The sequence below is a fragment of the Echeneis naucrates genome, chromosome 5 (assembly GCF_900963305.1).
Source record: "Echeneis naucrates chromosome 5, fEcheNa1.1, whole genome shotgun sequence".
In the NCBI taxonomy this organism is placed as follows: Eukaryota; Metazoa; Chordata; class Actinopteri; order Carangiformes; family Echeneidae; genus Echeneis; species Echeneis naucrates.
Window position 1 is genome coordinate 24,361,368 of NC_042515.1, and position 25,947 is coordinate 24,387,314.

A 25,947-nucleotide genomic window follows, 5' to 3' on the forward strand; every position below is an offset into this window, starting at 1 on the left:
GCTATCACTATTTATTAGTGTTACTGCATATAATATTACTATTGTTATCACTATAGCTATCACCATCACTAAGGCTATCCATATTGGATTATTTCATGTGTGTTACCCATTGTAGATTAGTAGCTGATGTGTGTCATTGGATAATCAAACTATAACAGCCATTAATCCAGAGTGATGTTATTTTGAATAACTATTGCTGTGTATAAATTCTGTTATATTTTAAACCATCGTTGTTTGTGATTCTTGTGGCAATAATTGTGACAATTGCTGGATACATAACAGTCAGTGCCCGAATTTACCCCATTTGTTAACCCTTTTGAGACTTGATATTGATTTTTGCTAATTTGGACATTGGTCCCTGGTAAAAGGGTGGTGCCCCTAAATATACTACTTATAGTATTTATTCTTAGATATCAATAATCAGTTTCACAATCATTGATATTAATTGCCAATCTCCAAATTACTCCTGCTAGTGCACAACAGCAGGATCCTCGAACTTCTGGAACTGCTGGAACAGGGAATCTGGCTTGGTGTTGCGAGATCCTAGGTAGTAGGTGAAGGTGAAGAACAGGGACCAGTGGGTTTGGCAGGAGTTCAGTCTCTTAGCAGAGCGGAGGAACCTGCGGTTCTTGTGGTCTGTCCAAACTAAGAATGGCTCCTTGGTGCACTCCAACCAGTGCCGGCACTCCTACAAGGCCAATTTTACCGCCTGAATCTGCCAGGATAAGTTGCAGTTGTTCACAGGAATCAGCAACAGATCAGGAGGTGACAGTGAGACTGAAAGGGTCCATCTGGAGTCCGCCCTTTGCCATGGTGTACCCAAGAAACAACACAGACTGGACATGGAACTTGTATTTCTCTCCTTTGACATGCAGGGAGTTCTCAAGGAGGTACTGAAGCACAGAGACATGACAGACATGCTCATCTCAAGTCTTGGAGAAAATGAGGGTATCTTTGGGATAAGCAAAAACATAGATGTTGATGTCCCAGAGTACATCATTGACCATGGCATGGAAAACAGCAGGGTCACTGAACAGTCCAAAAAGCATCACCAGGTATTTGTAGTGACCAGATGATGTATTGAAGGTCGTATTCCATTCGCCCCCCTCTCTAATGCAGACCAGATGGTAGGCACTGCAAAGATCCAGCTTGGTAAAAAGGTGGTCCTCTGGAGCAGGGAGAGGAGCTTCAGCTGAGGAGGCCAGGTGCAGGAGAATGCGTGGTGAGGCACAAGCTGAGTGGGTGTGACGCCTTCTTGAATATAGTGAAGAAATTACCTCAGAAAATATGCAGTCCAAATATAATGTATCATCGCTTCACAAAGCTGATCTGGACTTGGATCTGGATTTGTCTTTGTCAATATATTGTGCTGCTTTCATGCAGATGAATGCAGCAGCATTCAACTGAACTGAATTAGTTAATCTGAGTGAATCTGATGTCCTCAGAATACTGAAAGCTAGTTGGCAGACAGCAACAGCTCCTGGAAGTACAGTAAATGTGAAGTCAAACCTTCAACATCGACTGCTACAAGCAGGTCTGTAGAGATGAAATACTTACACTTCTTTCAACCTTCACTTTTTTAACCATACAGAATGCATAATAACAGAATGCATGGGAGTCCTAATAAGATATATACTTCACTGCATGTATTTCTGTGTTGAAATATGGATGCTGAAATTAAATAAGGTCATAATGCAACCCACACATTTACCCTGCAGCTAATGTGTGGGCTGGAGAAGAAATAACAATGAGCTAAAAAAGGTTAAACCTTGGGTACTTATGTATGCTTAATATATATGCATTCGGAGAACTTGAGCTATTATTCCCTGTGCGATTGGAGCACTAGGGCAGCAACTCACCATGATGCACTACTCCCTTCAGGCCGTGGATTATGGGTTCGACAGCAGGGTTGTCCTTCCCTCCCACCTGAGGTAACATAAAAAGAAATAAATACAGGATTCACCACGTAGCAGTTTTATTCATAGAAAATAGTAATTGAACTATTCATATTTCTTCAGACCATTTAAACATATCCCAGACCACTGAGCGCACAAACCACATCAAAACCAGCTGCCCTTGAGACACCCGTATGGGTGGCCAGGACCAATTCTTCATATTTTAATCAAACTACCTGCTTCATAGACTGCAATACCTTTCTGCATGGACTCAGTCCCCTACGGTTATATTTTATGTGAACTTATATATAGCACACATCTAGCAAAAAAATCCCATTGAGGTTAAATCAAGGGAATGGAGTGGGCGTTTAAAGCGACAAAGGTGGGGGAAAAGAGTGGAAAAGCACAGATGAAAAACTGACAAAACAAGTGCAATGTAATTAAGAGAAACAAGTGGCAATCAAGAAGCTCTCAAAGGCCCTCTCCATATGAACTCAGAGTGTGTGTGATGTCATAGCAACACATTGGTTTTCATTGTCTTCAATTACAGCATCATTGTTGTCATGGTGCCTGGAAATCAATAAAAAACTAAGCCTCTCCAAAGGCACATGTAGTGAGAAGGGCTGAGAAAAACAACCTGTTTGGTTGCTTTGTGTTATTCCAAACCAAGTTGCTGTGATGCGATTTGTTAAAAAGAAAACCACCGGACTCTAAAAGGTATATAAGTTTGATGGACACACATTCTTTCTGTATTTGTGTGAGTGTGGGTTGTGTGTCCTTGTAAGAGGCTGCTGGATTAGATTCATTTGAATGACATGCTGTTGAAATGGCAAAAAAATCATTGTTATTAAGCATGCTGTGGGACGAGGAGCAAGATGGACAATTAAGGGAGACAGCAGAGTATGCTAACACCATCGACTGGCTTTTTACATGTTAAACATTAACAAGAAAAAGAAAAAAGGCAAGGAAAGTCCATTTTTAGAGAAGCATCAGTTCTTTTAAGTCATAATTGGCTTCACTTTGTTAGGCTGTCAACAGGTTTCATAGAGCAACTTTTTTTTTTTTTTAACCTTCAGTGTTGAGGTCTAGATTATTCAAAATAGCCAAGAGTTGTTTTTAGTTTCATTTTTCATTGCTTGCATCTTTGAAACAACCTATGACACCACACCCACAACTGCACAACATGTGCAACAGAGTATGAATATTTTAAGCATTAGTACCCAAAGCCCATCTCTACACTAAACGCTAACCGCTGACTACATTAATTAATTATGACATTAGCATTGTGGGCCCTTGCAATATTATAAGAGGTGTGTATTAATTCAGCTTTGCATGACCAGAAGTGTCAGATATAAGACTGAGATATAAGAAATTATGTTTTAACTGGCTTTTGTAATGAATATAATCACTGCCATACTGCAGGATGCTACACTATATGATACTACAACCTAGTGCAACTATCTACACGACCACAGTGGCTTATAGATTGAAACAACCCCACCTTTAATAAATACAAACACAACTCACATTTCAAGTGATTCAGCATAGTGTTTTTCTTACTTGAAATTGCTATTTCTTCAACAAACTGCTGAGTTACTCTTCTCATGCTCAAGTATAGGATCCGCACTCATTTGCATGTGGACATTAATGTTGGCAAACTGATTTCTGCATAGGTAATGAGCTGATTCAATGGAGCTCACAAGCACACATTTGCCAGAGGCAAATTGGTTAGGTGGTGATGTTGGTGCTTGCACTGCTAGCCCAACATCTCTACAAAGAGAATGTTTCACTTTTTTAATTTTAAATGAATTTCCTGCTTATTTTTCACCGTGCAAGGCATTTAGATTTTTTCTGTCACATATATGAAAGACACACAAAAGCCATAGTGAAAGCTGACAGTTTTGTGTAATAATGTTGATATGAGGACTCTGTGCCACATATTATCTTGCTAATACAACTTCTAGTATGATAGCAGGTTGTAGATCATGCAGCAGATAAAACTACTGCTGTGAATGATGGAACAACTGGGCTCACCAGTCGTTCGGCCCTCGTCAACTGGGTTAGTGCTGCTTCTACTACCATACTCTTATTTTCTGCGCTGAAGTTGCTACTGTTGCAATTGATGTTACACACTGCTACAACAACTCTGGCAACTAGTTACACAATGATTATGATGATTAAGTAAATGATAAATAAAGAATGCAATGATTAATTAGATTTCAGCATATCTATAAAGGGTCATTTTTCTTAAGCCCGTGATTTGTTTTGTTTTTTACTCACAGCCATCATGTGTAACAGCTTCTTTGGGTAAACGACAAATGGACCCAAACAACCACAAACTCACTGCCAGCATCCAAATCCAACAACTAAGAGACTGCCAAGACTGCTGTCATGGCTCCCCTCATTCCATCGCATCCTCCCTCCCCACCGCCTTTTCTCTCCTGGATTTGGTGACACACACTTAACCTAGGGGTTTAACAAACACACACACAATGTTCAGTTGAATTTTGAAACACACACTTGTTGGCTAGTTGGATTTAAATATCAGGTTTGGTGTGAAGGATTACTGGGATTTGTACTCACACTGCCTGCCTGCTTGGACCGTAGCAAAAGCGCATAGAACAAAGCACAGTCTGTTCAATTTCTGTGCTTTCATCAAGCACATGAGCAAATCCTGTTCCACAGCAACCCATTTCTGTGGATGATATGTCGAACAATTTTGTATAATTCCCTTAAGTGAGTGGGAAATACAAATATATTGTTCATTCTTCTTTCTCACATGGTTGCGGTAAGTGATCCTGCACACAAATGTTACCATGATGCATGAAGAGCTGATTATGGAGGTGTTGGGAACTGGCTGGTGGATGGAAGCCTGTCTTCCAATTCTAAACTGTCCCTGCTGCTCACCAACAGTTGCTGTTTGGATGTTTGCCCAGGAGAAGTACACCGTTTCCTTCACAGGGTAACAGTTCTTTACCCAGAGCAATTTAAATAAAGAGCACTATCTCCTTCAGGGCCTCTGTCAAATCTCCCATGTCTTCTTTAAGAATCCTGCTCTACATTAGTGGGACCCATAGACTAAGCTCCTAGGTTGTAAAGTGAAGCCACAGATAAAGTGCCTTAAATCTCATTGCTATCTAATGACCAATATGGGGTAAAAGTTCCCCTTTAATTTCATGCAAAAATGTTTATACTTCTCACATGATTTACTAACTCAGTAGTTTTTTTTTCATCATGAGATTAAAGTTTAAGTCTTTCGTTTCAAGTCTTCAAAACAAATGACATTCATATTTTAAAACAGATTCTTCCATTTACAAAAAAAAAAATGTTCCAAAAGCCTCTCTCCATGGCTACTGTGTGATATATACAGACAACACAACACATTCAGAAATGAGTAAAGAGCAGGTCAAATCCAGCCCTCACCTCTCCTCAGCTCCGCCTTCTATGGTTTCCAAATTACAATGCAGAGGCATCAGAACAGCAGATCTTAAACCAATGGATAACATCATGTAGGACTGCCACCTGGTTCAAGCTGTCAACTCAAGTTGGATGAGGTGACTTTTTCAGTCTCTCTGTTTTCCTCTTGTTTGTCAGGCCACTTTCAGATTCACAAGCGGCAATTTTTGGCATGTCCCAGTCACATTTGTTGAAAGTGCCATGATCATTTTGGTTTTGGCTGATTGCAATCAGTCTTCCAGTTCGTGAAACCACATCTTTGTTTGTATCCACAGAGCTGGGGGCTCTGAAGGAAACACAAGTCCTTTTGGGGAAAAAATTATGAAATTAACTGACCTTTTCAATTGCAATTTCATAAAATTTTGCTATACACACTTGAACTTTCAGTTACACTGTATCATTCACATAAAAGTATGCATGTAAATCAATTGCTTTCAATTGTGATATGTGTCTGGATACTTAATCTGAATAAACTAATCGTGGCCAGTGTATGCTCTGTATTACAAACATCTTGATACTTGATTTTAGCTGAATATACAGAGTTACGCAAACTTGTAAAACATGACAAGAAAGAGATGCGAGTAAAATCAAAAAGCTTAGCAACAATGCACGGTTGGAGGAGTAGTAGGAGGTATCTGTAGGTTACTTTGCAGTAGATTTCTTCACGATACTTGTGTTACGGTTACCCTGATAGCAGGATGAAAAAGGATGCGCTGTCATCATGGTGAATGCAGAATTCAGAATGCTTGCTTTTCATTTTGCTGCCCAGGTGAATGGGTTAGAGTGAGCGTGAGATTTGACATAGTTTTTTTTGTTGTTATTGTTTGTTTGTTTCCCCACATGACAAACAGTACACAGAAAAATAAGGAGGATAAAAACTGTTCATGCAATATGGGGATCACAAATTTTTTTTTTTTTTCAAAAATAAATCAGAAATTAATTTATAATGAAGAAAAATCTAACATTCCAGTCCCCTCTTTCATCCCAGCATACTCATGGATGTCACTGCACCTTTCAAGAATTTCCCTACATCATGCTGATGAGGTGTCACCTTACAATGTATTTTTTTATGTGAAAAGGACCCCTCCTAACCTCCACATGCAACATGTTTTTTTTTTTTTTTTTTTTTTCACCTAACTGAGATAATGTGTCATTTACATTTTAGATTTACTCATCTGGTTGATGATTTATCCAAAGTGCCTTACAAGTGAGGAACAACATTAAAGCAGTACAGAAGGAGATCAGGAAGTAATTACTGATGAAGTTCAATATGGAAAATTGCAAGGAGATCATTTAAAAAAACACACACAGAAAGTGTAAATTAAGTTCAAGTTAGGCCTAAAGTGGCCCTTGAAGAGATGAGTCAGGAGATTCTTGAAGTTAGCGGGGGCTGGGCCAGTCCTGTTCATTCAGTTGCTTGTTCAGCTATCATAAAACCACAGGCAAGAACATTCTGCACTGCAGTTACTTTAAGGTCAAAGATGGCAGCATCAGACTACGTATCTTGGAGGGACCCATTCGTTAAGTGTTAGGATTGACTCCTGCCTTGCCAAATTCTGGACTATCTGTAAGGTTCCCACTGCACCTGAAGGAAGGCCTGTTAGAGGAGTAATGCAGTATTGGAGGTGAGAGGGTGAGAGGTAATAAGGGCCTGAACCAAATATTAGGTAGCCTACCGATTCTGGTAAGGCCTGATTTTTTTCAGCTTGTGCAGGTGTTAAATGGTCAAAGAAGAATAGGTAGCCACCAGTTATGTCTCAAAGGTGTCCTGCAACCTTGGTGATTGTAGATGAAGAGGCATTGTGAATAGGCAGAATGTGCAGATACATATGATTTTAATATCAGGAAGAGATGGAAGCTTTTGTCTGAGGCTGTCTTTTTGGAATGTGAAAAGTTGTATGATAGCATGAAACATTAAAGAGCTAAAATTCCAATGCTAATTCCAATGCTAAAAGCTCCTGGAAGCCATATAACAAATGCAAAGTGAACGCCAAATGCCATGACATGAAAAGCCATTGTCTCATTATGCTGCAGCCCTGAACATATCTAAACATTACCCAGACAGGTGGGAACACAAACATACTGATGAGTTGGAGAGTACACGAAACAGACTTTACCCTGCCAGACATTAGTACTTACAATACCATTGTTTTGTGCTGTTGTGTGAATAGACAATGCGGAATGAATAGACCGTTCAGAGCATTTAGAGCAAGAAAATGGACATGTAGGACAAGCCTGCCAAGACTCCTGTATTCGCTTGATGCAGTTGGCATCTCTCACTTGAACCAAAGTATTTCCAAAAGGGGAGAACATCTGACATGGATAATCTCCAGTTGTGTGCTACATGAGTGAAAGGGTAATATGTGGACCTGGGGCTTCAGAGTTCATATAACAACACAATGTTCAGCTGATCAAGCAGTTGATAGAGCATACAGCAAATAAGAAAGCAACTTTAGGAAAGGAGAAAAAGTTTAAATGTAGTAGTGTACGACTCCCAGCAGTCTTACACTCACTTACTCACTCTCTCTGTTGCTCTCTCTCTCTCTCTCAAACATACACATACACATAGGCACATGCACACGCACACACATGACATGTAATCATTTCAAATAGCAGCAGAAATTGACAGGAACTGCAATAAGGAGCTTGTTTTTAGAACTAGGCAAGAAAGTGGGTGAGGAAAGAAGTGTGCGTGTAAAGGGAAAGAGTTCAAGAGAAATCAAGGCAGCCACGGAGACACAGAAAATGACAGACAGAGAGACAGAGAGGAGGAGAGAAAGAAAGGAGGACGGGGGGAATTAGGGTTTCATTATTAATGTTTGTCTCTGAAAGCCCACAGGCATGTCCCTTGAGATCCTCAGCCACCAGGCCTCACTTCACAATGTCCTACTCTCTTTCTCGCCATCTACCCTGTTCTTTCTCTTCAAATCCTGCATCTTTTGTTCTTTCTCTTCATTCACTCCCACAGCTCTTTTTTTCTCTCTCACTCTCTCCAGGGACAAACCACTGCAGCGACACGTCAGAAAGGAAAAAAAAAAAACAAAAACAAAACTGCACAATGTGACACGTCCTCATATTTCTCTACTCCACCACTTTTCTCTCTTGTCCCCACCGTCCCTTCCTCAGACTGTCATCAGTCCAGTATCCCTCACCATGCATCCTCATTCTCTTGACTTCCTTCACCTCCTGTGTTGTACAGAGGCTAATTTCCTTCTCTTGACGATGGCAGCACTAACTGCTGATGCATCAATGGCGTAATAGATGTGACGGTTGGACTCCTTTCAAACAATTTATCAGTGGGTGGCAGAGAAAGGCACACAAGAAACTCTGACGTTATTTTTCTGCTCTCCACCTCTTTAGAATTCGTAAAAGAAGACTGACTGACTTTCATGTCACTCTCAGACTTGGTAAGAGGATATTGGGATTTTGATCCCTGTTTGAGCAGGACTAAAGAGTAGACATAGACAAAAGGATTCTGGGCTTAATGGCCATTTTCAGATGCAGGCGAAGGAGACAAAGCATAGATTTAAGAAGACCAAGTTAGAAGAGACTGATCCAGGAATAGCTTGATGGAGACTGGGATTTCTTCTTCTGGTCACTATAGATCTATAATGACACTTCTGCGCTGAAAAAACTATGTTGGGTTTCTCAATGCTCTGAGATCCTGACCTGCTGAACTGCTACTAGTTGTCCATTTCTGCCTGCACGTTCATGCAATACATGAGCACTAACGGTGTCTATACAAGAGGTGTTTCAGCTATGTTTCTCAGTCGCACACCTTGTGGATCTGATAATGTGTAATTGTAAAAGAAAGAGCCTTTCCTGGAGTTGATTGGGCTGATAAGTTCAGGCCCTAGACATGAGTCTTAGACTTAGAACTGACACCTTGTTGAAACCTTTTGTTTCACAATACTGCCAGCCATCATATCCTTCTCACAAAAAACAGCAACTGCTGTATCTGGCTCTGACTCACTCATTCTAATAATCTTAAATGGGAAATGTTTGAGCGGCTTGACATCTGAATGAGATGTAAAACAAAGATAGCTGCTTCTGTACACGCATCCTGAAAATATGTGGGTTTATGAACCACATCTCACAGCTTCTGTATTCCTACGGACATTTTTCATGATTCTCAATCTAAGATCTCCATTTTCAGAATTCATATATAGTCAAACTATGGACAACTGCGCAAGTTTGAAATCTGGTGACTAAAACCACATTGAAGGATCATCTATTGTGCTGCAGTCCACTGTTGTAGTCTTATTGAATCTTGGCCCAGTTTCAGATAATAGAATACATATTTAAAGCGTTTAACATTATTTCACGGTAGATTCACTGAACATATCCCCCTACTGCTCCCACTCTGGTTCAGATGGGTTAAAAAGAACACTGCATGGCTTTTTATTCAAGTTCACCTTCTCTTTCTCTGCAGGTCCTGCCACCTATCATTGACCATTGACTTTATTAATCCACCCCTCCCCTCTGTTTTCTTTTCATGAGAAATGTCTCTTTGCCTGGATTTCTGGCATCATACTGGGCCACCAATGGGGGAGGATTTGGGTTTGGCAAAGCCTCCCAGTCTCCCTCTCTCTTAATTAACAACAAACAAAGAAAAACAATAAAATGTCACTCCCCAGTGGACAGCCTTTATCCCACAGAGCCTGGGATGAAACCTGGATTGAGGCAGCACTGTCCTCAAACTGCTCGACACTGCCAAGCAGTGGGCCCGCTTGCCCACTGTATTGTAAGAGATGAAGGCTTTTTACTGCTTACCTAGTTACTTCAACTCCCACCTTGAGGTGTGCAATTACTGTCTCCACTGGGCTGCACTGGCAGTTCAGCTGCTTTTGGCAGCATCTCATCTTGGCAGTGTGTATCAGCAGGATCAATCCAGAGGTGACTGAAGTGTGTTAGGGCCACATATGTTTAACACAACTTCCTTCAGATGGAAACAGTTGAAATGAGGATGTCACATGTATTCCTTGAGGTGTTGCTCTCACTAATGCAGCAAAGATGCATTTCAGTGCCACAGGCAGAGCAATCTAACTGAAGGAGACCCACTGCGTCCACTGTAATGGAGAGGGTGCAGTCATGGCAGCAGCATGTCATTTGCAACAAAGGCTCTTTTCAGAGATACACAAAATAACGGGAACTTTACGAACCACCTGGAATTTCTGGGAAAAAAAATAGAAAATCGTCCAAATAATCACAGTCTTGCTTCCTGTCCATGTGTCATTCCTAGTATGAGAGATTTCATATACTTTACCCCCTGTTCAGCACTGTGTGCACATCTCCATTAGATATCAATACACATGAGGCAAAGTGAACCCTAACCCTAACCGTAACCCTTTAAACAAGAGTGTAGTGTGCACAGCCACTCGTGCCAACTTGTACACACTGTGGATACAAGGCGCAACACAAAAGTCTTATTGTTTTTATATAAGCACATAATAGTGAAAGTGAAAAGTGAAAAAAAGTGTGCACTTTATGACCAGATGGACACAAAAATTGCCACTGTTTTAAAATTTTCATTTTAAACAATTGTTGAACAGTTCTTGGGGCAGCGCGTTGGCATAGTGGTTGTGGCTGCCAATAAGAAGGTTGCGGGTTTGGTTCCCGGTCCTTTCTGTGCAGAGTTTGCATGTTCTCTCCATGTCTGTGTGGGTTTCCTCCCACCGTCCAAAGACATGCATGTATAGGTTAACTGGCAACGTTAAATTGACCATAGGAGTGTGTGTGAGTGGTTGTTTGTCTCTGTTTGTCTTTGTGTGTTGGCCCTGTCCAGGGTGTACTACGCCCCTCGCCCAATGTGTGCTGGGACTGGCTCCAGCAGCCCCACGACCCGAAAACAGTTCTTTTCTTCTATTGTTAGATGGTTCGTCTGTGCAATAATGTGCTAAACTAGCTGTTCACCCATTAATACAGGTAAGTTTGTTCAAATTTGTGTACAAACAGGAAACAAGTGAGCACAGTCTTCTCGCCACGTATGTCTGTTCCAAGTGTTTTTCCCTCATACATTCCAATCAACCTGAAATTGTGGCCTTCAAGCCACTTGATGATTTGAACACATCTCCAAATGCCAGGTTTGCAAATAAAGGGCCAGAATTGTCTTTATTTCTGAGGAGAAATGGCGGAATCGTTTAAGAAACAACTGAAAAATAAGAAGCAGCACAATTTTACCAATCGAGAGAAGGAAACAATAGTTGATCAAACTGAGAAAACAAAATGCATATTATTTGGAAACCTAAGCTCTGGCAGCTCTTTAGCCAGGTATCATCATGGGCCACCCATTCTGAACTGTATTGCCCAACGCCAAAGCACCCACTGTATGATATGGCACAGTGATTATGCACAACTCCAGCATTTATATTGTGGTTTTAACGACCCATAATTCACTAATCACACAGACTATTCATTTATATTGCTGTGAGGTCTGGAAAGTGGGGGGGTGGGGGGGGTGGGGGTGGGGACTTTAAAGACACTGTTGCCTCCACAGAGATTTCACAGATCTCTGCTAAGTGCCATCATGGACCTTTATCAAGCAATAAATTGCCGACCATGCCATAAATCAGCATAAACCTCCCTAACCCCGCAGAGAAGTACCCCTTCTCTGACCCTCCACTCGGATCAGCCTGATAACATTATCAGGCAACGGATGCAAATTGCTGCTCTTGAATGCATACACGCCAACAAGGACACAAAGATATACTAAGAAATTGAATATTCCGATTAAATAAGAGACTGCAAACTGATTCCCCCGCGAGAAGAGGACTTAACAGCTGTTCGAACTATTTTTCTACAAGATAGTTTGCCTGAGATAGAATTGAAACCGGACAATGAACTATTCCCATTATGTAACAACAGCACCACCTGAATGACAAACCACCGGGACCGATGACATATTGCCTGAGCACCGTAATCTATGTACTTGGTTGTTGCCTATTACTGTTCTGTATAAAGAAAAAGAAACCTCATACACAGTCCATAGTCATACATTTCTGATTTTCCACAGCCAGTCAAGACATGCATGAAAATGTTCTTTTTAGTTCATGTGTTGTGTGCTCTGTGATGTTGACATTACCTAATAACCATTTAATTGTGCTTTACAGTGAATCAGATGTCCACCGAAGCAACCACAAGAAGCAGAGAAAACTGTACTTATCAAAACGATACATTTATCTTTGTTTTACATATAACTTCAAGCTTGGGTGAATGAAAGATGTAGTTAAAATCCAAACACCGCCCTTGCTTTGCCCTGAGGTTAGAGGGAAAATTTTGATTGGACCAAATTCGCGCCACCAACCAGACCACACCAGTGGGTCGGCCCCCAAATAAAAGTAGTCAAAATTAAATTTTATGCGGTCTTGAATTTGATGGAGTTCTGGGGAAGTTCTGAAGAGGAGAACTTCCCCAGGAGACCTGACGAAGCAATGACAACCACAAAAGTAAAAGAAACTCAGAAGTCAGAATTCAGCCGCTAAGCTACAGGGACTGAGTTCCAACTTGAAGCCAGGCTGCACTGTACTCAGCCTCCAGCATTTCAAGTTGCTGTGGTAACCAGGGCTGCTTGTGCTGTTCGTGGTTCCAGTCTATTTTCATCAGGAAAGAGAAGAATAATTTGGATATTAACTTAATAACAAAGCCAATCGCACGAAAGACAACACTGCCTCTGAAGAGGGACGAGCCAGACCGACAGCCACTTCAGCTGAGAACCAGTCTAGCTTGGGTGGCCACGATGAAGGACCTTGACGCGGCCGCTCTCGTCGGCCATCTCCTGCTCTGCGTGGCCAGTTGAGTCGTCTACCAAATAAGGTGGCATTTATTTGCTTCCCCAGCGGGTTGTTCTGAGTGGTGCGAGGCATGGCTATTAGAGAACAGTGAATCAAATTTTAGTTTTAGAGCTCTCCTTCCTCAGACGGACTCGCCCTTGTATTTTGATAAACAATCTGTAATTCATTCGCTCAACCCCTCAAGAATCACCACCCGCTTAATTATCATTGTTATATCATGCCATTCCATTTACATGTCCAAGCTCACCTGTATCACCTAGTTTATGCTTTAAATTTGCACCTGTATATAATGAGCATGATTTTATTTAACTCTTTTTAATTAATAAAACCCCCATAAATTAAACCATTATTACACTCCTTCCTTCAGTAATAGTCAAAGTCAATCCACAGTAAAGAACATCCCTTCCAGATTGAGACTTGATAAGAGGCAATACTATAATCATATCAATCAATCCTAGACACAACAATATTCATGACAGCCATGTATGTACTGGTTTATGTGCATAAATACAATCATTATAATTATAACAGTGCAGCATGATAACAATAGAAGAAAATTCATTCCTATCAAAAATAGGTTGTTAACCACTCGGGCATCACTATGTAATAATATGTTCTGTGGGATAAAGGCTGTAATAATATAAATTACATCCAAACACTATGTTTTGAAAGAAAAGGGCCCAAAACCCAAATTCACACATTTTTATCGTTTGTTCCCAAATTGTCTAAATCTACTAAGATCCTAGATAAGGGGTGCTAAAATGCAGGCTCCTGGTAAGATTTCGCGCACTTGGTTTGCATGCATTTTGCCAAACTGACTATAGGTGCAAACAGGAGTGTTTAAATGAGGAGTTTGCGTGCTGCCATCCTTTTCATCATGGCGAGTCTGGAGGAAGTGCGAAAGTGCAAAATTAAATTTTATGCAGTTGAATTTGAAGTGCTTGTGCTTGTTGTTGTAAACACCTGAACCCCAAATGTGCTCTCTACTATGTTCCATTTCCGTATATGGGTCATATTGTATTGATTCTCTCCTGGAGTGGGAGGGTTGAGTATCGGAAGGCACTGTCACCTTTGAAACATATGAAAATGCATGGTTTAATTTTATTCAATGAGAGAAATAATTTATATAGATATATATATAGAGAGAGAGCATATAGAGAACTACTCACGCAACAGCCAGACATCACAATACTCACCATGTCCTAACTTTGAAAATATACAATTTCTCATGATGAATGAGTCATGCACTGACCCAGGATATTTTGCCACAACATTAGTTATGACTCCTCTGGAGTCACAAACGACCTGCACGTTCAATAAGTGGCTGTGTTTGCGGTTCTTGTACACAAGCTCAGTGATATGTCTGAATAATTTTTGTCATCCCAAATATACTGACGCAAATGAGAAAAATCCATTCTCTGTGTCTGCTTTCATTGTTCCTGTTTCTCCTCCTGGCATCAATGACAGCAGCCATTTTGCATAAAGATGGGATGATTTGCACCTGTATTATATTTAGACTCAATCATAATCCCTGCAATTACTTTTAGGTTTGATAAATCATAATGTGTATGCTAACATTTCTTATCTGCATTTTCTCCGCCCAGTATTTTGCTTACCTGGGCTGAAACGCTCTATATTCCATGTTCATTCAGGCCATGGTGCGAAATGGACAGCGCGTGTCGAATTCCTCACTTGAAAGACACAGTCCTCAGTGCGTACCATTAGAAAATCAGCTTGCACATTTTTTTGTGGGTGACATGAGGTTTGCACATGTTTTTATACAAGCAAACCTTTAGTAGATCAGGCCCATGGTGTTCAAGATGTGTACTGGGATGTACATTCTCACCACCCATTGATTTTTATACACTTGTAAATCTACATGGAAAGTAGTGCTGTGAAAGATCTGTACGCGTACATCTATGCATACATCTGTAAATGTACGCAGAAAGCCTGTAAGTCTGTACACTTTTTTTGTGTGAAAATATAGTAGACACATTTGGAGTTCATGGAGGTCTGAAAATTTAAGCTAATGCTGAAAAGGATTAAACCTGCATTCTATCTAATGACCATCAAGGGGCAGCTCCACCAGTCAGAAAACAAATTCTGATTTGAAGTCTATGTGAAAATGTTCCATTTCTCTCTTGTTTTATTAGCTCATGAAACCTGTTTCTGAGTTTATGGTCTCAATCTTTAGTCCCCTTAAATATAGCATGGTTGGCAGTTCAGCAACCAGTGGGTGACATTTCCATCCAAATCTCCACCTTAATAATACCATAAACAGCACAAGAACATGATGTGCGTGCGTCCTACAAGAAAAAACACTTAGCTCAAAGTTTAAAGGGAAAAAAACTACTTTCTTGAACATTTTGGTGTTAACTACTTCACATGCATCATTCTCTTCCTCCTCTGTGGATTGAGGCTGATTTGAGATGTGTGTCAGATTGCTTTCCTTCCTTCCTGTTCCTTGTAATTGTCTAAATTCTTTGTAAGGAAGCAGACGATGTGTGACTTACAATGCGGAGAGTCCAAGAAAAATTTTATTACATTCTCTTTGTTCTCTCTTTAGCCTTCCCTGCATCTCACTCTATAATATTAAAAGAGATACCAGTGTCCCAAAAATCATATGAAATGAGACTCAGTGGGATTCTCATGTTAATTTCAGGAACAAATAGTAAAAAGCAGAGTGGGTGTTCCACGTGATTTGCATTCCAGCTGGGCCTTGGTGTATTGCTTCGAGCTGAAAGTGAAGTGAACAGTAGAAGCATGCAGTGCGGTAAATAAGCAAATAAAAGGGCAATGATAGCTGTTTACAGCTGCTGTCTATTTCAGTCAGAGGCTCCAGGGGCTATGCAGTGTTGGGTCATAAAAGTGTGATACCCAAGCTCAGTCGAGATGATGGGACCAATTTGTCCTGGAACACAAATGTGACAACTGAATTAATACGAGACACAGAGGCAACAGAGATGCTGCTGCAGAAACACAATGCACATAGCACAGAGAGAGACCGCACAATTACATCCATTGCCACTGACCGCAGTACACATTAGATGTGTTGCAAACGTCTGTGTCATATTGTAGAGGTTTCCATTTTTATGCTCACTGAGTGTTCTTGTCTGTGTGAAAACAGACCACTTTCAACATGTGAAGGGCGTCATCACATTTCTAAAATATCTCCCCACTTATTGATGCTACACTATGAACCTTTTCAACACTGACATTGATAATGTAGAATCCTCTCAATTTATTTGGCTGCTTGGGTAAACAAACTAAATTAATTATTAATCATTTGTGTTCATAAAACAAACAATTTTTCCTAATCCTGTTTTACTCAGGTTTGTCAATTTTCAAGTGTAATATATGCATTATATATATATTTGTAGGCCGTATTAAAAAAAACATAAACATTTGATATAAAGCCCAAGGTTGTGTGTGTATGCATTGTACTTATAGTCGGAATGGAGTGTAGGCCTATGTATGCAATGTGTGATATTTTTTAAATGTCCCTGGAAGAGTACTCATATTTTCTCCATTTCTTGCATATAGTGACCATAAAGGCATCTCATCTCATCCATTACCTTTTTTTTTTTCAAAATTTTCAATTTTAAGTTAAACCTGTTGATATAAAAGAAATCAATGTCACTGTCTGTTCTGGTTCATTCATTTCATTTGATTCCTTACAAGTCAAGGTGTAAAAATCCTGTCAATCCAATTTATGAGCAATCACACAGAGTGGATTTAAATGTACCCTGTGGACCTTCTGACCACAAGAAGCACTGTCAGGAAAAGTGAAAATGTCGTGGTGACAGTCACATTCTTCCTTTGACCTATAGAGAGCAGGGAAACACCAAGAAATCCAGTTTGGTTTTAAACCAGTGTTGCTGTCATTGTGTCATGAGTAGCAATATGTTAAAAACTTTCTCAAGAAATAAAAAAAAAAGCTTCAAATATATTTTAAAAAATTGCTTCACAAAAGTGATATCGCCTCACTAACAAGGATAATGATGGATATGGGTGACACTCCATCTGTTCAATAAAAATAAGTGCAGGATTGAAACTTGAGTTCTGTACACCACATTCAAATGTAAAAGCTAAGATAAAAAGCAATGGAGTGAAAAAAATAAACCAAAAGAGAGCTGTTACAGCTGGTATAAAACCATATTAAGAAATATTTAAATGACACGAGCAAAAAAAGGACCATATTAATTAAAGCAGTTTAAGGGACTCATTTGCTTCCTGGAAATAATATTTTTCTTGAGAAATTTACCACTTTATGGATTAAACTCAATCACCTCCAGACATAAACATTACAATTAATTGTAATGCTTAATATAATTGTAATATTGCTTTATAATGATAGATCTATGAACATCATTCATCTATATATTCAATAACATGGGCATCAAATCAAAGGAATGCAATTTTGACTGTATATAAACATTAGCATTGGTTCCAGGTCTGTACAGTGAAGCCAATCCTGAGGAGCCTAAAGCATGATTCTAATGATAGTGGGGTGACCCCACTGGTCAGAATTATAAGAATAGTATTGAGGTCTATGTGAAAATTTCCATACTTGTCAGTTAATGCATAACCTTAGTGAACAATTTCCTAATAGGTTTAAGGTCTAAATCTGGTTTAAAGTGTTCTTCAATGATGTAGGCAGCATATGTATTTGTGCGTGTTCAGCGTGTGACTGACAGACTGTACCACACATGGTGACTAGCCTGACAATTAGGATAGAGTACAGAGATGGTTAGCGCCACCTCAGCTCCATTTTCTCCTAAAGATATGGTTTCAAAATCAAGATGGCAGATGGACAAATTACAAACTCGAGGATTCAAAACAGTTTGGGGTAGAGACTGGACCCAAAATTCAGACAATTAATTGAGTAAGATTAAAAAAAGGGTGTTGAATACTAAACAATAAACAATACACATTTATACAAAGAAGAACCCAAGTAAGCATTAGGAAAATCCAAATGAAGGACTTCAAGAACTCAACAGGCAAACAGAACTGACGAGGCATAGAATTCAGAGAACTAAAAAGACAGGACCAGATAATCATACAGTGTGACATGGGAAGAGTGACAGGACAGTTGGAAAATAATGCAGCAATTAATCCAAAAGCCAAAATTCAGTCATCATGATTCTCATGGCAAACCATAACAATCTGCTTCTTGTCAGTGACTTTAGGTTGTTGACGAGGATTTAGCTGATGCGTTCCTTGTTTTTCTTTGTATTTTAAATGGCACTACTGGTGGGTGTTTAAAGGTTTCTATCGCGGCTGGCTGGTGTTGAAGGCTTCCGCTATGGCTTTGTTCACACAGGATGAAATCAGAGGAATTTCTACCTGCCATTAGAACTGGATAAATCTATTTCAACTTCCATATTAGTGTGTGTGGACAGATGAAAAAAAAAACAACTGACAGCCCACATTCCTGTAGAAATGTGGGCCTTTCCTTTGAGCACACAACTATACACAGCTGCACAGATGAACATACTGTGGCACTCCAAGAAACACAATTACCAGTACTGTCACACATAAACAAGCTCATTAGCACATTAACAATTACACTGAGTTCATTTAGTCCCATCATGTGGCTGTGTATGTGTGTGTGTATGTGTGTTGCTCTGAATCAGAGTGTTTCAGTATCAGTTGGTGGTTAAAGATTAGAACATGAAAAAAAAAAGACAGATGCCAGGACAATGGAGAGATAAAAAGTCACCTAGTCTCCCTGCAGTTGACCATTTCATCATCTTCCATTCAGTAGATTACTGAAATATGATGCAGGCTTTATTACATCAAATCTATGTTAATTAATAGCTATAACATTATGACCTCCTTTCTTATATAACAATGGCATCTATCTGAATGTTAACAGTCCTGACCTGTTGAGGCATGAACTCCACTTGGCTCCTGAGGATGAGCTGTGGTTTATGTCACCAAGACGTTAGCAGCACATCCAAATCCTGGAGTTTGTGAAGTATGCATTCTGTGGATCAGACCTGTTTGCCCAGCACATTGTATTGACAACAGCAGACCAGGAACATCCCACAGTGCTTAGCTGCAGTGATGGAGATGCTCTGACCCAGTCATCATGACATCATAGTTTGGTCCTTCTTAAAGAAGCTTCACTTCCTCACACCAGTTTTTGTGCTTCAACACATCAAATTCAGAGAAATTTTTTCACTTGCTGCCCAGTATATACCATTCAATGATAGGTGCCATGATAACCAGGTCATCAATGTTATTCACTTCAGTTGTCAGCAGTAACCCATGCGCAGACACCTGTCTGAGTCTGAGTCAGCCACAGTCTGAGTCAACCACACGCCGGAAATCAACAGAATCTTGCGGTTTCCCTAAACTTGACAGAAATATTTAATTGGATATAAAAGTTAGTCTACAAAGTAATAAATAGGTTTATAAAGTTTAGTCCAACATAAACACAGCAGCCTTTTACAGATTATTAATCTATTCATCTTCAGCCTAAAATCAATTAAAGACTTATTTTGAAATATTTTGTCTAAAACTGTGCTTTAAAAGAAAAAATCCAAAGATAAAGAAAGAAAAGGTTCAAGTTCACTAAAACCAACTAAAACTAAAAGTAAATGCCTGAATCTGAATAGTTGATTGCAAAATGACCACTAGTCCACTGAGCAGATTTAAACTGCACCTTATAAACTGCCAACTCAGTGGCCCGAGAGACACCTATAAATGTTGCATAAAGTAAAATTCACTCTCTGATAAGGAAATGCTGAATGGAGCCATTGGAATTAAAACGGAAGAAACTGCTGAGCTAAAAAAAAAACAAAACAAAACAAAAAAAAAAAAACACTGAAATCAGGATACATCTCTGCCAACACACACACAAACACATCCACACGCGAAGATTACTAAAGACAAACTGAAGCATGTGAGCAGGGCAGTGAGTGGTTCCTGGGCAAATAAAAGAAAATGCCCAGACTGGATAGTCATGAGTGAAATATAAAGAGAAAATGCTGCAGCATAGCAGCATTGTGGTACAATGATTAGCATTGTTGCATCACAGTAAGAAGGTTCTGGGATCAAACCCTTGACCTGGGGCTTTAAAAGGTGAAATCTAATTTCAAAGGTAAACATTGATGAATGAAACATGAATGTGATTGCAACCTTTCCTGTGTCTATCTGCTCTTGCCCCATTCTTCAATAACACAATCCATGTGTTGGTTGGTAACATAAAAGATTGCAGGAAAGAGAGACCAAGTGTGCCTCAGGGACTATCGGGAGAACAGCATTAGAGGAGCTCACTAAAAGCTACAAGGTCTGAAATATAATATGAGGCCTTGAACCCACCAAAGCCTCATAAGTGATGAGTTCCCCTCTAACGTTAGCTCTGAAACTAACAACAGTGCAGGAGAGAGTAAAAGGTGAGGTCATTTTCCCTAAAATTGGCTACATTTGGGATTTATCATCAAGGAAGAGTACAGTGGGCCTGAAAGGTCACCTCACTGCAAGTAAGAAAACCAAAGCAATTTTGCGTAACATCTGCAAACAAAAAATGCCATCCTCATAAACCACTGTTCAATATTTTTTTTTGTGTGTTCCACGAGAAAACCTGCTGTTTATGACTGTGACTAGTTAGCGTATGTTGTTGTTGTGTTCTGTCTATTGCCATGCGTTTTCTCAAGTTGCAGTGGGTTGACTGCAGGACGCAAGGCCATCTTAGCAGAGAGTCTTTCTGCTGTCATTGGAAAGAGAAAATTGGATTAATACAGCTCTGATGAAAGAAAAGCACAAAGTGAGGGCAAGTGTTGAGCTGAAGAAACTACAGACAAAGGAAAAGATTTAATTTCACTACTGGGCGTACACACAAACACAAAACACACACACACACACACACATATATATATATATATATATATATATATATATATTTTTTTTTTTTTTTTTTTAATATATATATATATATATATATATTTTTTTTTTTTTTTGGATTTAACAGGTGTAAATATAAAGGATTGTTTGTGATCACAATGTGAACAATGTTGACAGATGCCGTTGTTATTTTATGTTATGCCTGCCCACCAACAAAGGCATGGCCATCACAGGATCCACATCGCCATACATTTTAGTTTCTTCCCCTCAAAAATAAATTTGAACACAAATGAACTACATATGGATCACACTATATCGCCGGTAGGATCAAGTATCCTCGTCCCACCTTTGGAAAATTAGGTATATTTATCAAGTATATTTATTTCTGTCATGTCAGTGTTTTTGCTTGTCAATTAGCTCGTCAATGCGAATGCTATAAATACAACAACCATTGTGGCAAAAATAACAAATTTCAGGAACCCCCAAATCATCTCTGCCAAATGAATAAGATATATTTGCAGTCATTTGAGCTTGATAGTTTGAATGTCAAACATATAACAGTAACCTGAACTAAGGAAGGAATGGAAGTTGTGAAAAGCACTTTCACAAACATCAAATCAATAAATATGCCTTTAGGATCATTGTGTTTAACCTTCACTTATGGCATATAAGCCCAAAATATTACCTGACAGCTTTTCAAATATTCCATTCGATTGTTGTTGACATTTATCTGTGTTAAATCTTGGAGACATTGCAAAAACACATTATATTCCTCAGCATATGCAACAGAATGTAGTCTAACAGGACCATGGTGGTATAAACTGTCAGTGGACTACAGTTATGCACAGAGCATATACTCACTCTGAAGACACACGCATGCACACACACACAGATACACAATGATCTGACTTTAAACCTATTCCTCATCCAGCCTCAAACTAAATGAAAGTCTGCCTGAATTAATGCATCTTTGTATAATCAATTTGAGCTGACCTGCTCAGGGGTGGGGTGGGGTTTGGTCCATCGGTTTGAATCAAATGAAACTAATTAAAAGAGCTTCCTTTGTTTTACAATTTTGATTTCAACATGGATTCAATTTTAGCCACAAACCTTTGGCTATTTTTTTCTCAGTTCAGTAAAAACGCAAGCTGAAAGAAAGACAGGGGCAAATCAGTTGTTTTTTTTAATCAATGTCCTGTGTTCAGTCAAGCCTATGAACCATTACAACTTTAAATTATAGAAAGCAGTAATGTCTACATGGAGAATTTGTCATGATGTGTTTGATCAAACACATTTTGGGATCCATGTAATGCAAATCTCCCAATGAAAGACCAGATGAACTCAACCTCTTCCAGACATACACAAAAATGAGAAAAAGGTTTTTACCTGAAAGAACACCGCCATGGCAGCAATGATCCTCTTCTCCCTGAGTGCTGCACTGAGACTGTCAAAGTCATCTGAGTTGTACATGTAGATCTGCATCTGTGAGAGACAGAAATACAGAGTTATACTGGTGGGGGCACATGGAAGAGTGATAATTCCACCAAGTTTAATAAAAACATGAACTTAGATTGAGCCTCTAGAAGGAAGGTGACCTGAAGGAAAGGCAGGAAGCATACTCGGAGAGACTGTCCATTTTCAAGTAGTACTTTATTCACAGCGTCACCATGATTCATTATGCAACCCAGAAATAAGTATAAACAACTAACTCAGCTTAACAGAACAAACTTTAACTCATCGTAAACAAACTTAAATGACCATCACGTGCACACAGCTACACTTTCTGCTGATGTACTCACAACACACTTTTATAGCCTCTTCTATCACTGGAGCCAACCTGGACTGTACCATTTTGAGTAGACCATATTTCCTCACAACAAGTTTTTTTCATATCAGAGAGCCTCTTTTTTTGTCTTGTGGCAGTGGAACCCCGTTTTAGTGTAGTGATTCTTGAACATGTACAGGAGTTTTCTGTTTAGACTCCCACAGCATTCACTGATTCAACGCTTAATTTATCCTGAAAATTTCATGTCCAGCTACACAAACCTACCAACAGTACACCTAACATTGAGACCAGTTTTCTGTTTTAATGTGACTAATCAGCTGATCAGTTTGTTGTAGTAGATTTTTCACTACAACCAGTCATTATAAATGCTCATTCAGTTAACAGTGGTAACAGTCGTTAGCTGTGGTATAATGAGCGTATATCACAGCTACTATTCTAAAGCCTTTTCACAGCATATCACTCCGCGTTAGGGAAGCAACGATGTACCCATGACAACAACCGTTAGAGCAGGTAGCAAAAAGTGGCTGGTGTTTACATTTATTGTTTGACGGTGTTATCAATTAATTAAGCGTGTTCATGATTAACTTTGATCTCCGGGGAGGGCTAGCGATGGATGAATGGACTGAGAAGTTCCTGTCTCCAAAAAAAAAAAAAAAAAGCCGAGCAAAAGACAACATGCAGAGTTGACATCTGTAGAGGTTGACCGACTGGAGAAGGAGAGAAGTGAGGCCTAATAGTAAAAAAATAGTTATCTTACTATTTGTATTGTTACTAAAACTACATTGAAAACTACATTGATTGTGTATTCCTCTTTAGCATTGTAATTATTGTCAGAGAAGCAATTATGTCCCCATGACCATTTTTATTATTAAAATTTTTTTTTTTTTCCACAGTGGGGCTGTGTTTATTGGATAATATGTATTTCTGATTAATTAAAAATTACAGAAAATAGATTGTCTATTCCTCTTTCATATTTCCATTATTGGTAACCGTTTTATAAAAGCAATACATCGTCCACTTTCCATTGGGCCGAAGAATGCCCCTCAGCTGTGATATAATGAGTATATATGACGATGTTGGGATCGCCTCCTAGTGCTCTGAAAAGAACAATAGAGAGGCCTACATGTCCCTCCTGAAGCCTGAGCCAGAGTTGTCTGCCTGTTTGAAAATGGCGACAAGACCCCAGGATCCACCCCTAGTGTGTAGTTCTGAGTTTGAACAGGAGGGCATTGGCTGGACACCAACGCCTTCAGCAGGGGTCCACGGTGACGTCACACAGGTAATAAAGAAGCTCTATGGCTCTCCATCTTCGCTTTTTCCCATGCCCCAGATGCAGTAGAGAGCTGTCCCAGCTTTCGTCTCAACCGGATTGCTGAAGGGAGCAACACCAAACTTGGATCCTGCCACCACAAAATCCTGGTTCACAGTCTTAAACGAGTACAGACTGCTGTTGCTTTTCTCCTTTTTTTTCTCGTCCCTCAAACTCAGTGCGGACCGCTGCACAATCAGCTGATCCACATGCTGAGGAGACCAGGACGCCAACTTTGTTACCAGAAGCTCACAAAGAACAATTGTCTTCCGTGGTCTTCCCCACTGCCGCTGAGGGATTTGTCACGTGATTGGTGATTAAAGGAGCAATACTCATTCGCTGGCTTGGCTTATGTGTAGTGATATTGTAATAATCAACTGTGGTGACATCATCTGTAATCTCTTTCTCCTTCCCTTTTCCCATTCACACGCAGCGATCAGCTACCATCTTGGCTCCGACGGGTGCCAAAATCACTCCGTCGCCATCTTGGCCATTGCAGACGTCACTCACGTGATTTTCTGGCCATCTTTACTGCTCACACACGCACACACACACACACCCTCAAGATCCATAGAGAGACTGGTGAGATTGCTGTTGCTGTGCTATTGTGATGATCATTGCTATTGCTATTTATTAGTGTTGCTGCATATGATGTTACTACTGTTACCGCTATAGCTATCACTATCGCCAAGGCTATCCATATTACTAACCCATTCTTATTACATGTGTGTTACATTTGTAGTTTAGTAGCTGATGTGTGTCATTGAAAAATCAAACTATAACAGCCATTTATCCAGAGTGATGTTATTTTGAATAATTATTACTGTGAATAAATTCTGTTAGATGTTAAACTGTTGTTGTTTGTGATTGTTGTGGCTATAACTGCGACAATTGCTGGATTTATAACAGCCAGTCCTCAGATTTACTCCTCCTTTTAACCTTTTTGATACTTGATATTGATTATTTTGCTAATTTGGACATTGGTCCCTGGTAACAGGGTGGTGCCCTGAAATTTACTACTCACAGTAAATAATGTTTTGATAGCAATCAGTTTCATAATCATTGATATTAGTTACCAATCTCCAAATTACTCCTACTAGTGCACAACAACGACCTGTCATGATGTATTGCTTAAATATATAACAGAAAGGTGATCCTGCAATCTAATTGGTTGTTAACTGTGATATAATAAGCCTTGTCACAGCATATCATTCCACATCAGGGAAATGAAAATGTATACATGACAATAACCGTTACACTAGGTAGCAAAACTTAGCGGCCGTGTTTAGACAAAATTAGACTACAAATAAACAAATAGACTAAATTAGCTGAATTCACATGCTTAAGGTTAATTTCCAGCTTTGGGAAGGGTTGACAAAGGTAGTGGATTGAACGGTTACTTTCTCCTGGGAAAAAAGCAGAGGAAAAGACAGCATGCAGAGCTAGTGTCAGGAAAGGTAGGACTATTTTTTTTTTTTTTTTTTTTTCACAGTGGGGCCATTTTTAGGGGTTAATATGCATTTCCGATTTAATAAAAATTACATGAAATATATTTTTTATCTTCATATTTCCATTATTGGTTTTATAAAAGCAATACATCACTTCAGGCCATGGTATACGTTCATTATACCACAGTGATTTTGATGGAGATGCAACGACTTTGTTCGATATGGGAGGTATCACAAAATTGGTAAGCTAAGGCTATTAGAAATGTTCTTTTGACTCAGATGCTAACAGCTACATACTGACATTACACCAGTCTTTGGCAGCCAAAGTGTTTACTTCTGGAAAGGAGGTCATCATTCAGACCCATATCGAATCTTCCATTCTTTTCTAAAATCATTGAGAAAGCCGTAGCAA

The 25,947-nt window shown here is 39.5% G+C and overlaps 1 protein-coding gene across 1 annotated transcript in view; it reads right to left on the reverse strand.

Annotated features, from left to right (window-relative positions):
- LOC115044266 (receptor-type tyrosine-protein phosphatase gamma-like) overlaps window positions 1-25,947 on the reverse strand; it is a 451,501-nt gene that overhangs the window by 104,560 nt on the left and 320,994 nt on the right. The window contains exons 5-6 of the mRNA XM_029503234.1: window positions 22,379-22,474; window positions 1,860-1,926 (exon numbers count right to left, since the gene is read on the reverse strand). Of these exons, the coding sequence (XP_029359094.1) occupies window positions 1,860-1,926; window positions 22,379-22,474 (163 nt within the window). The remainder of the gene's footprint in view (window positions 1-1,859; window positions 1,927-22,378; window positions 22,475-25,947) is intronic.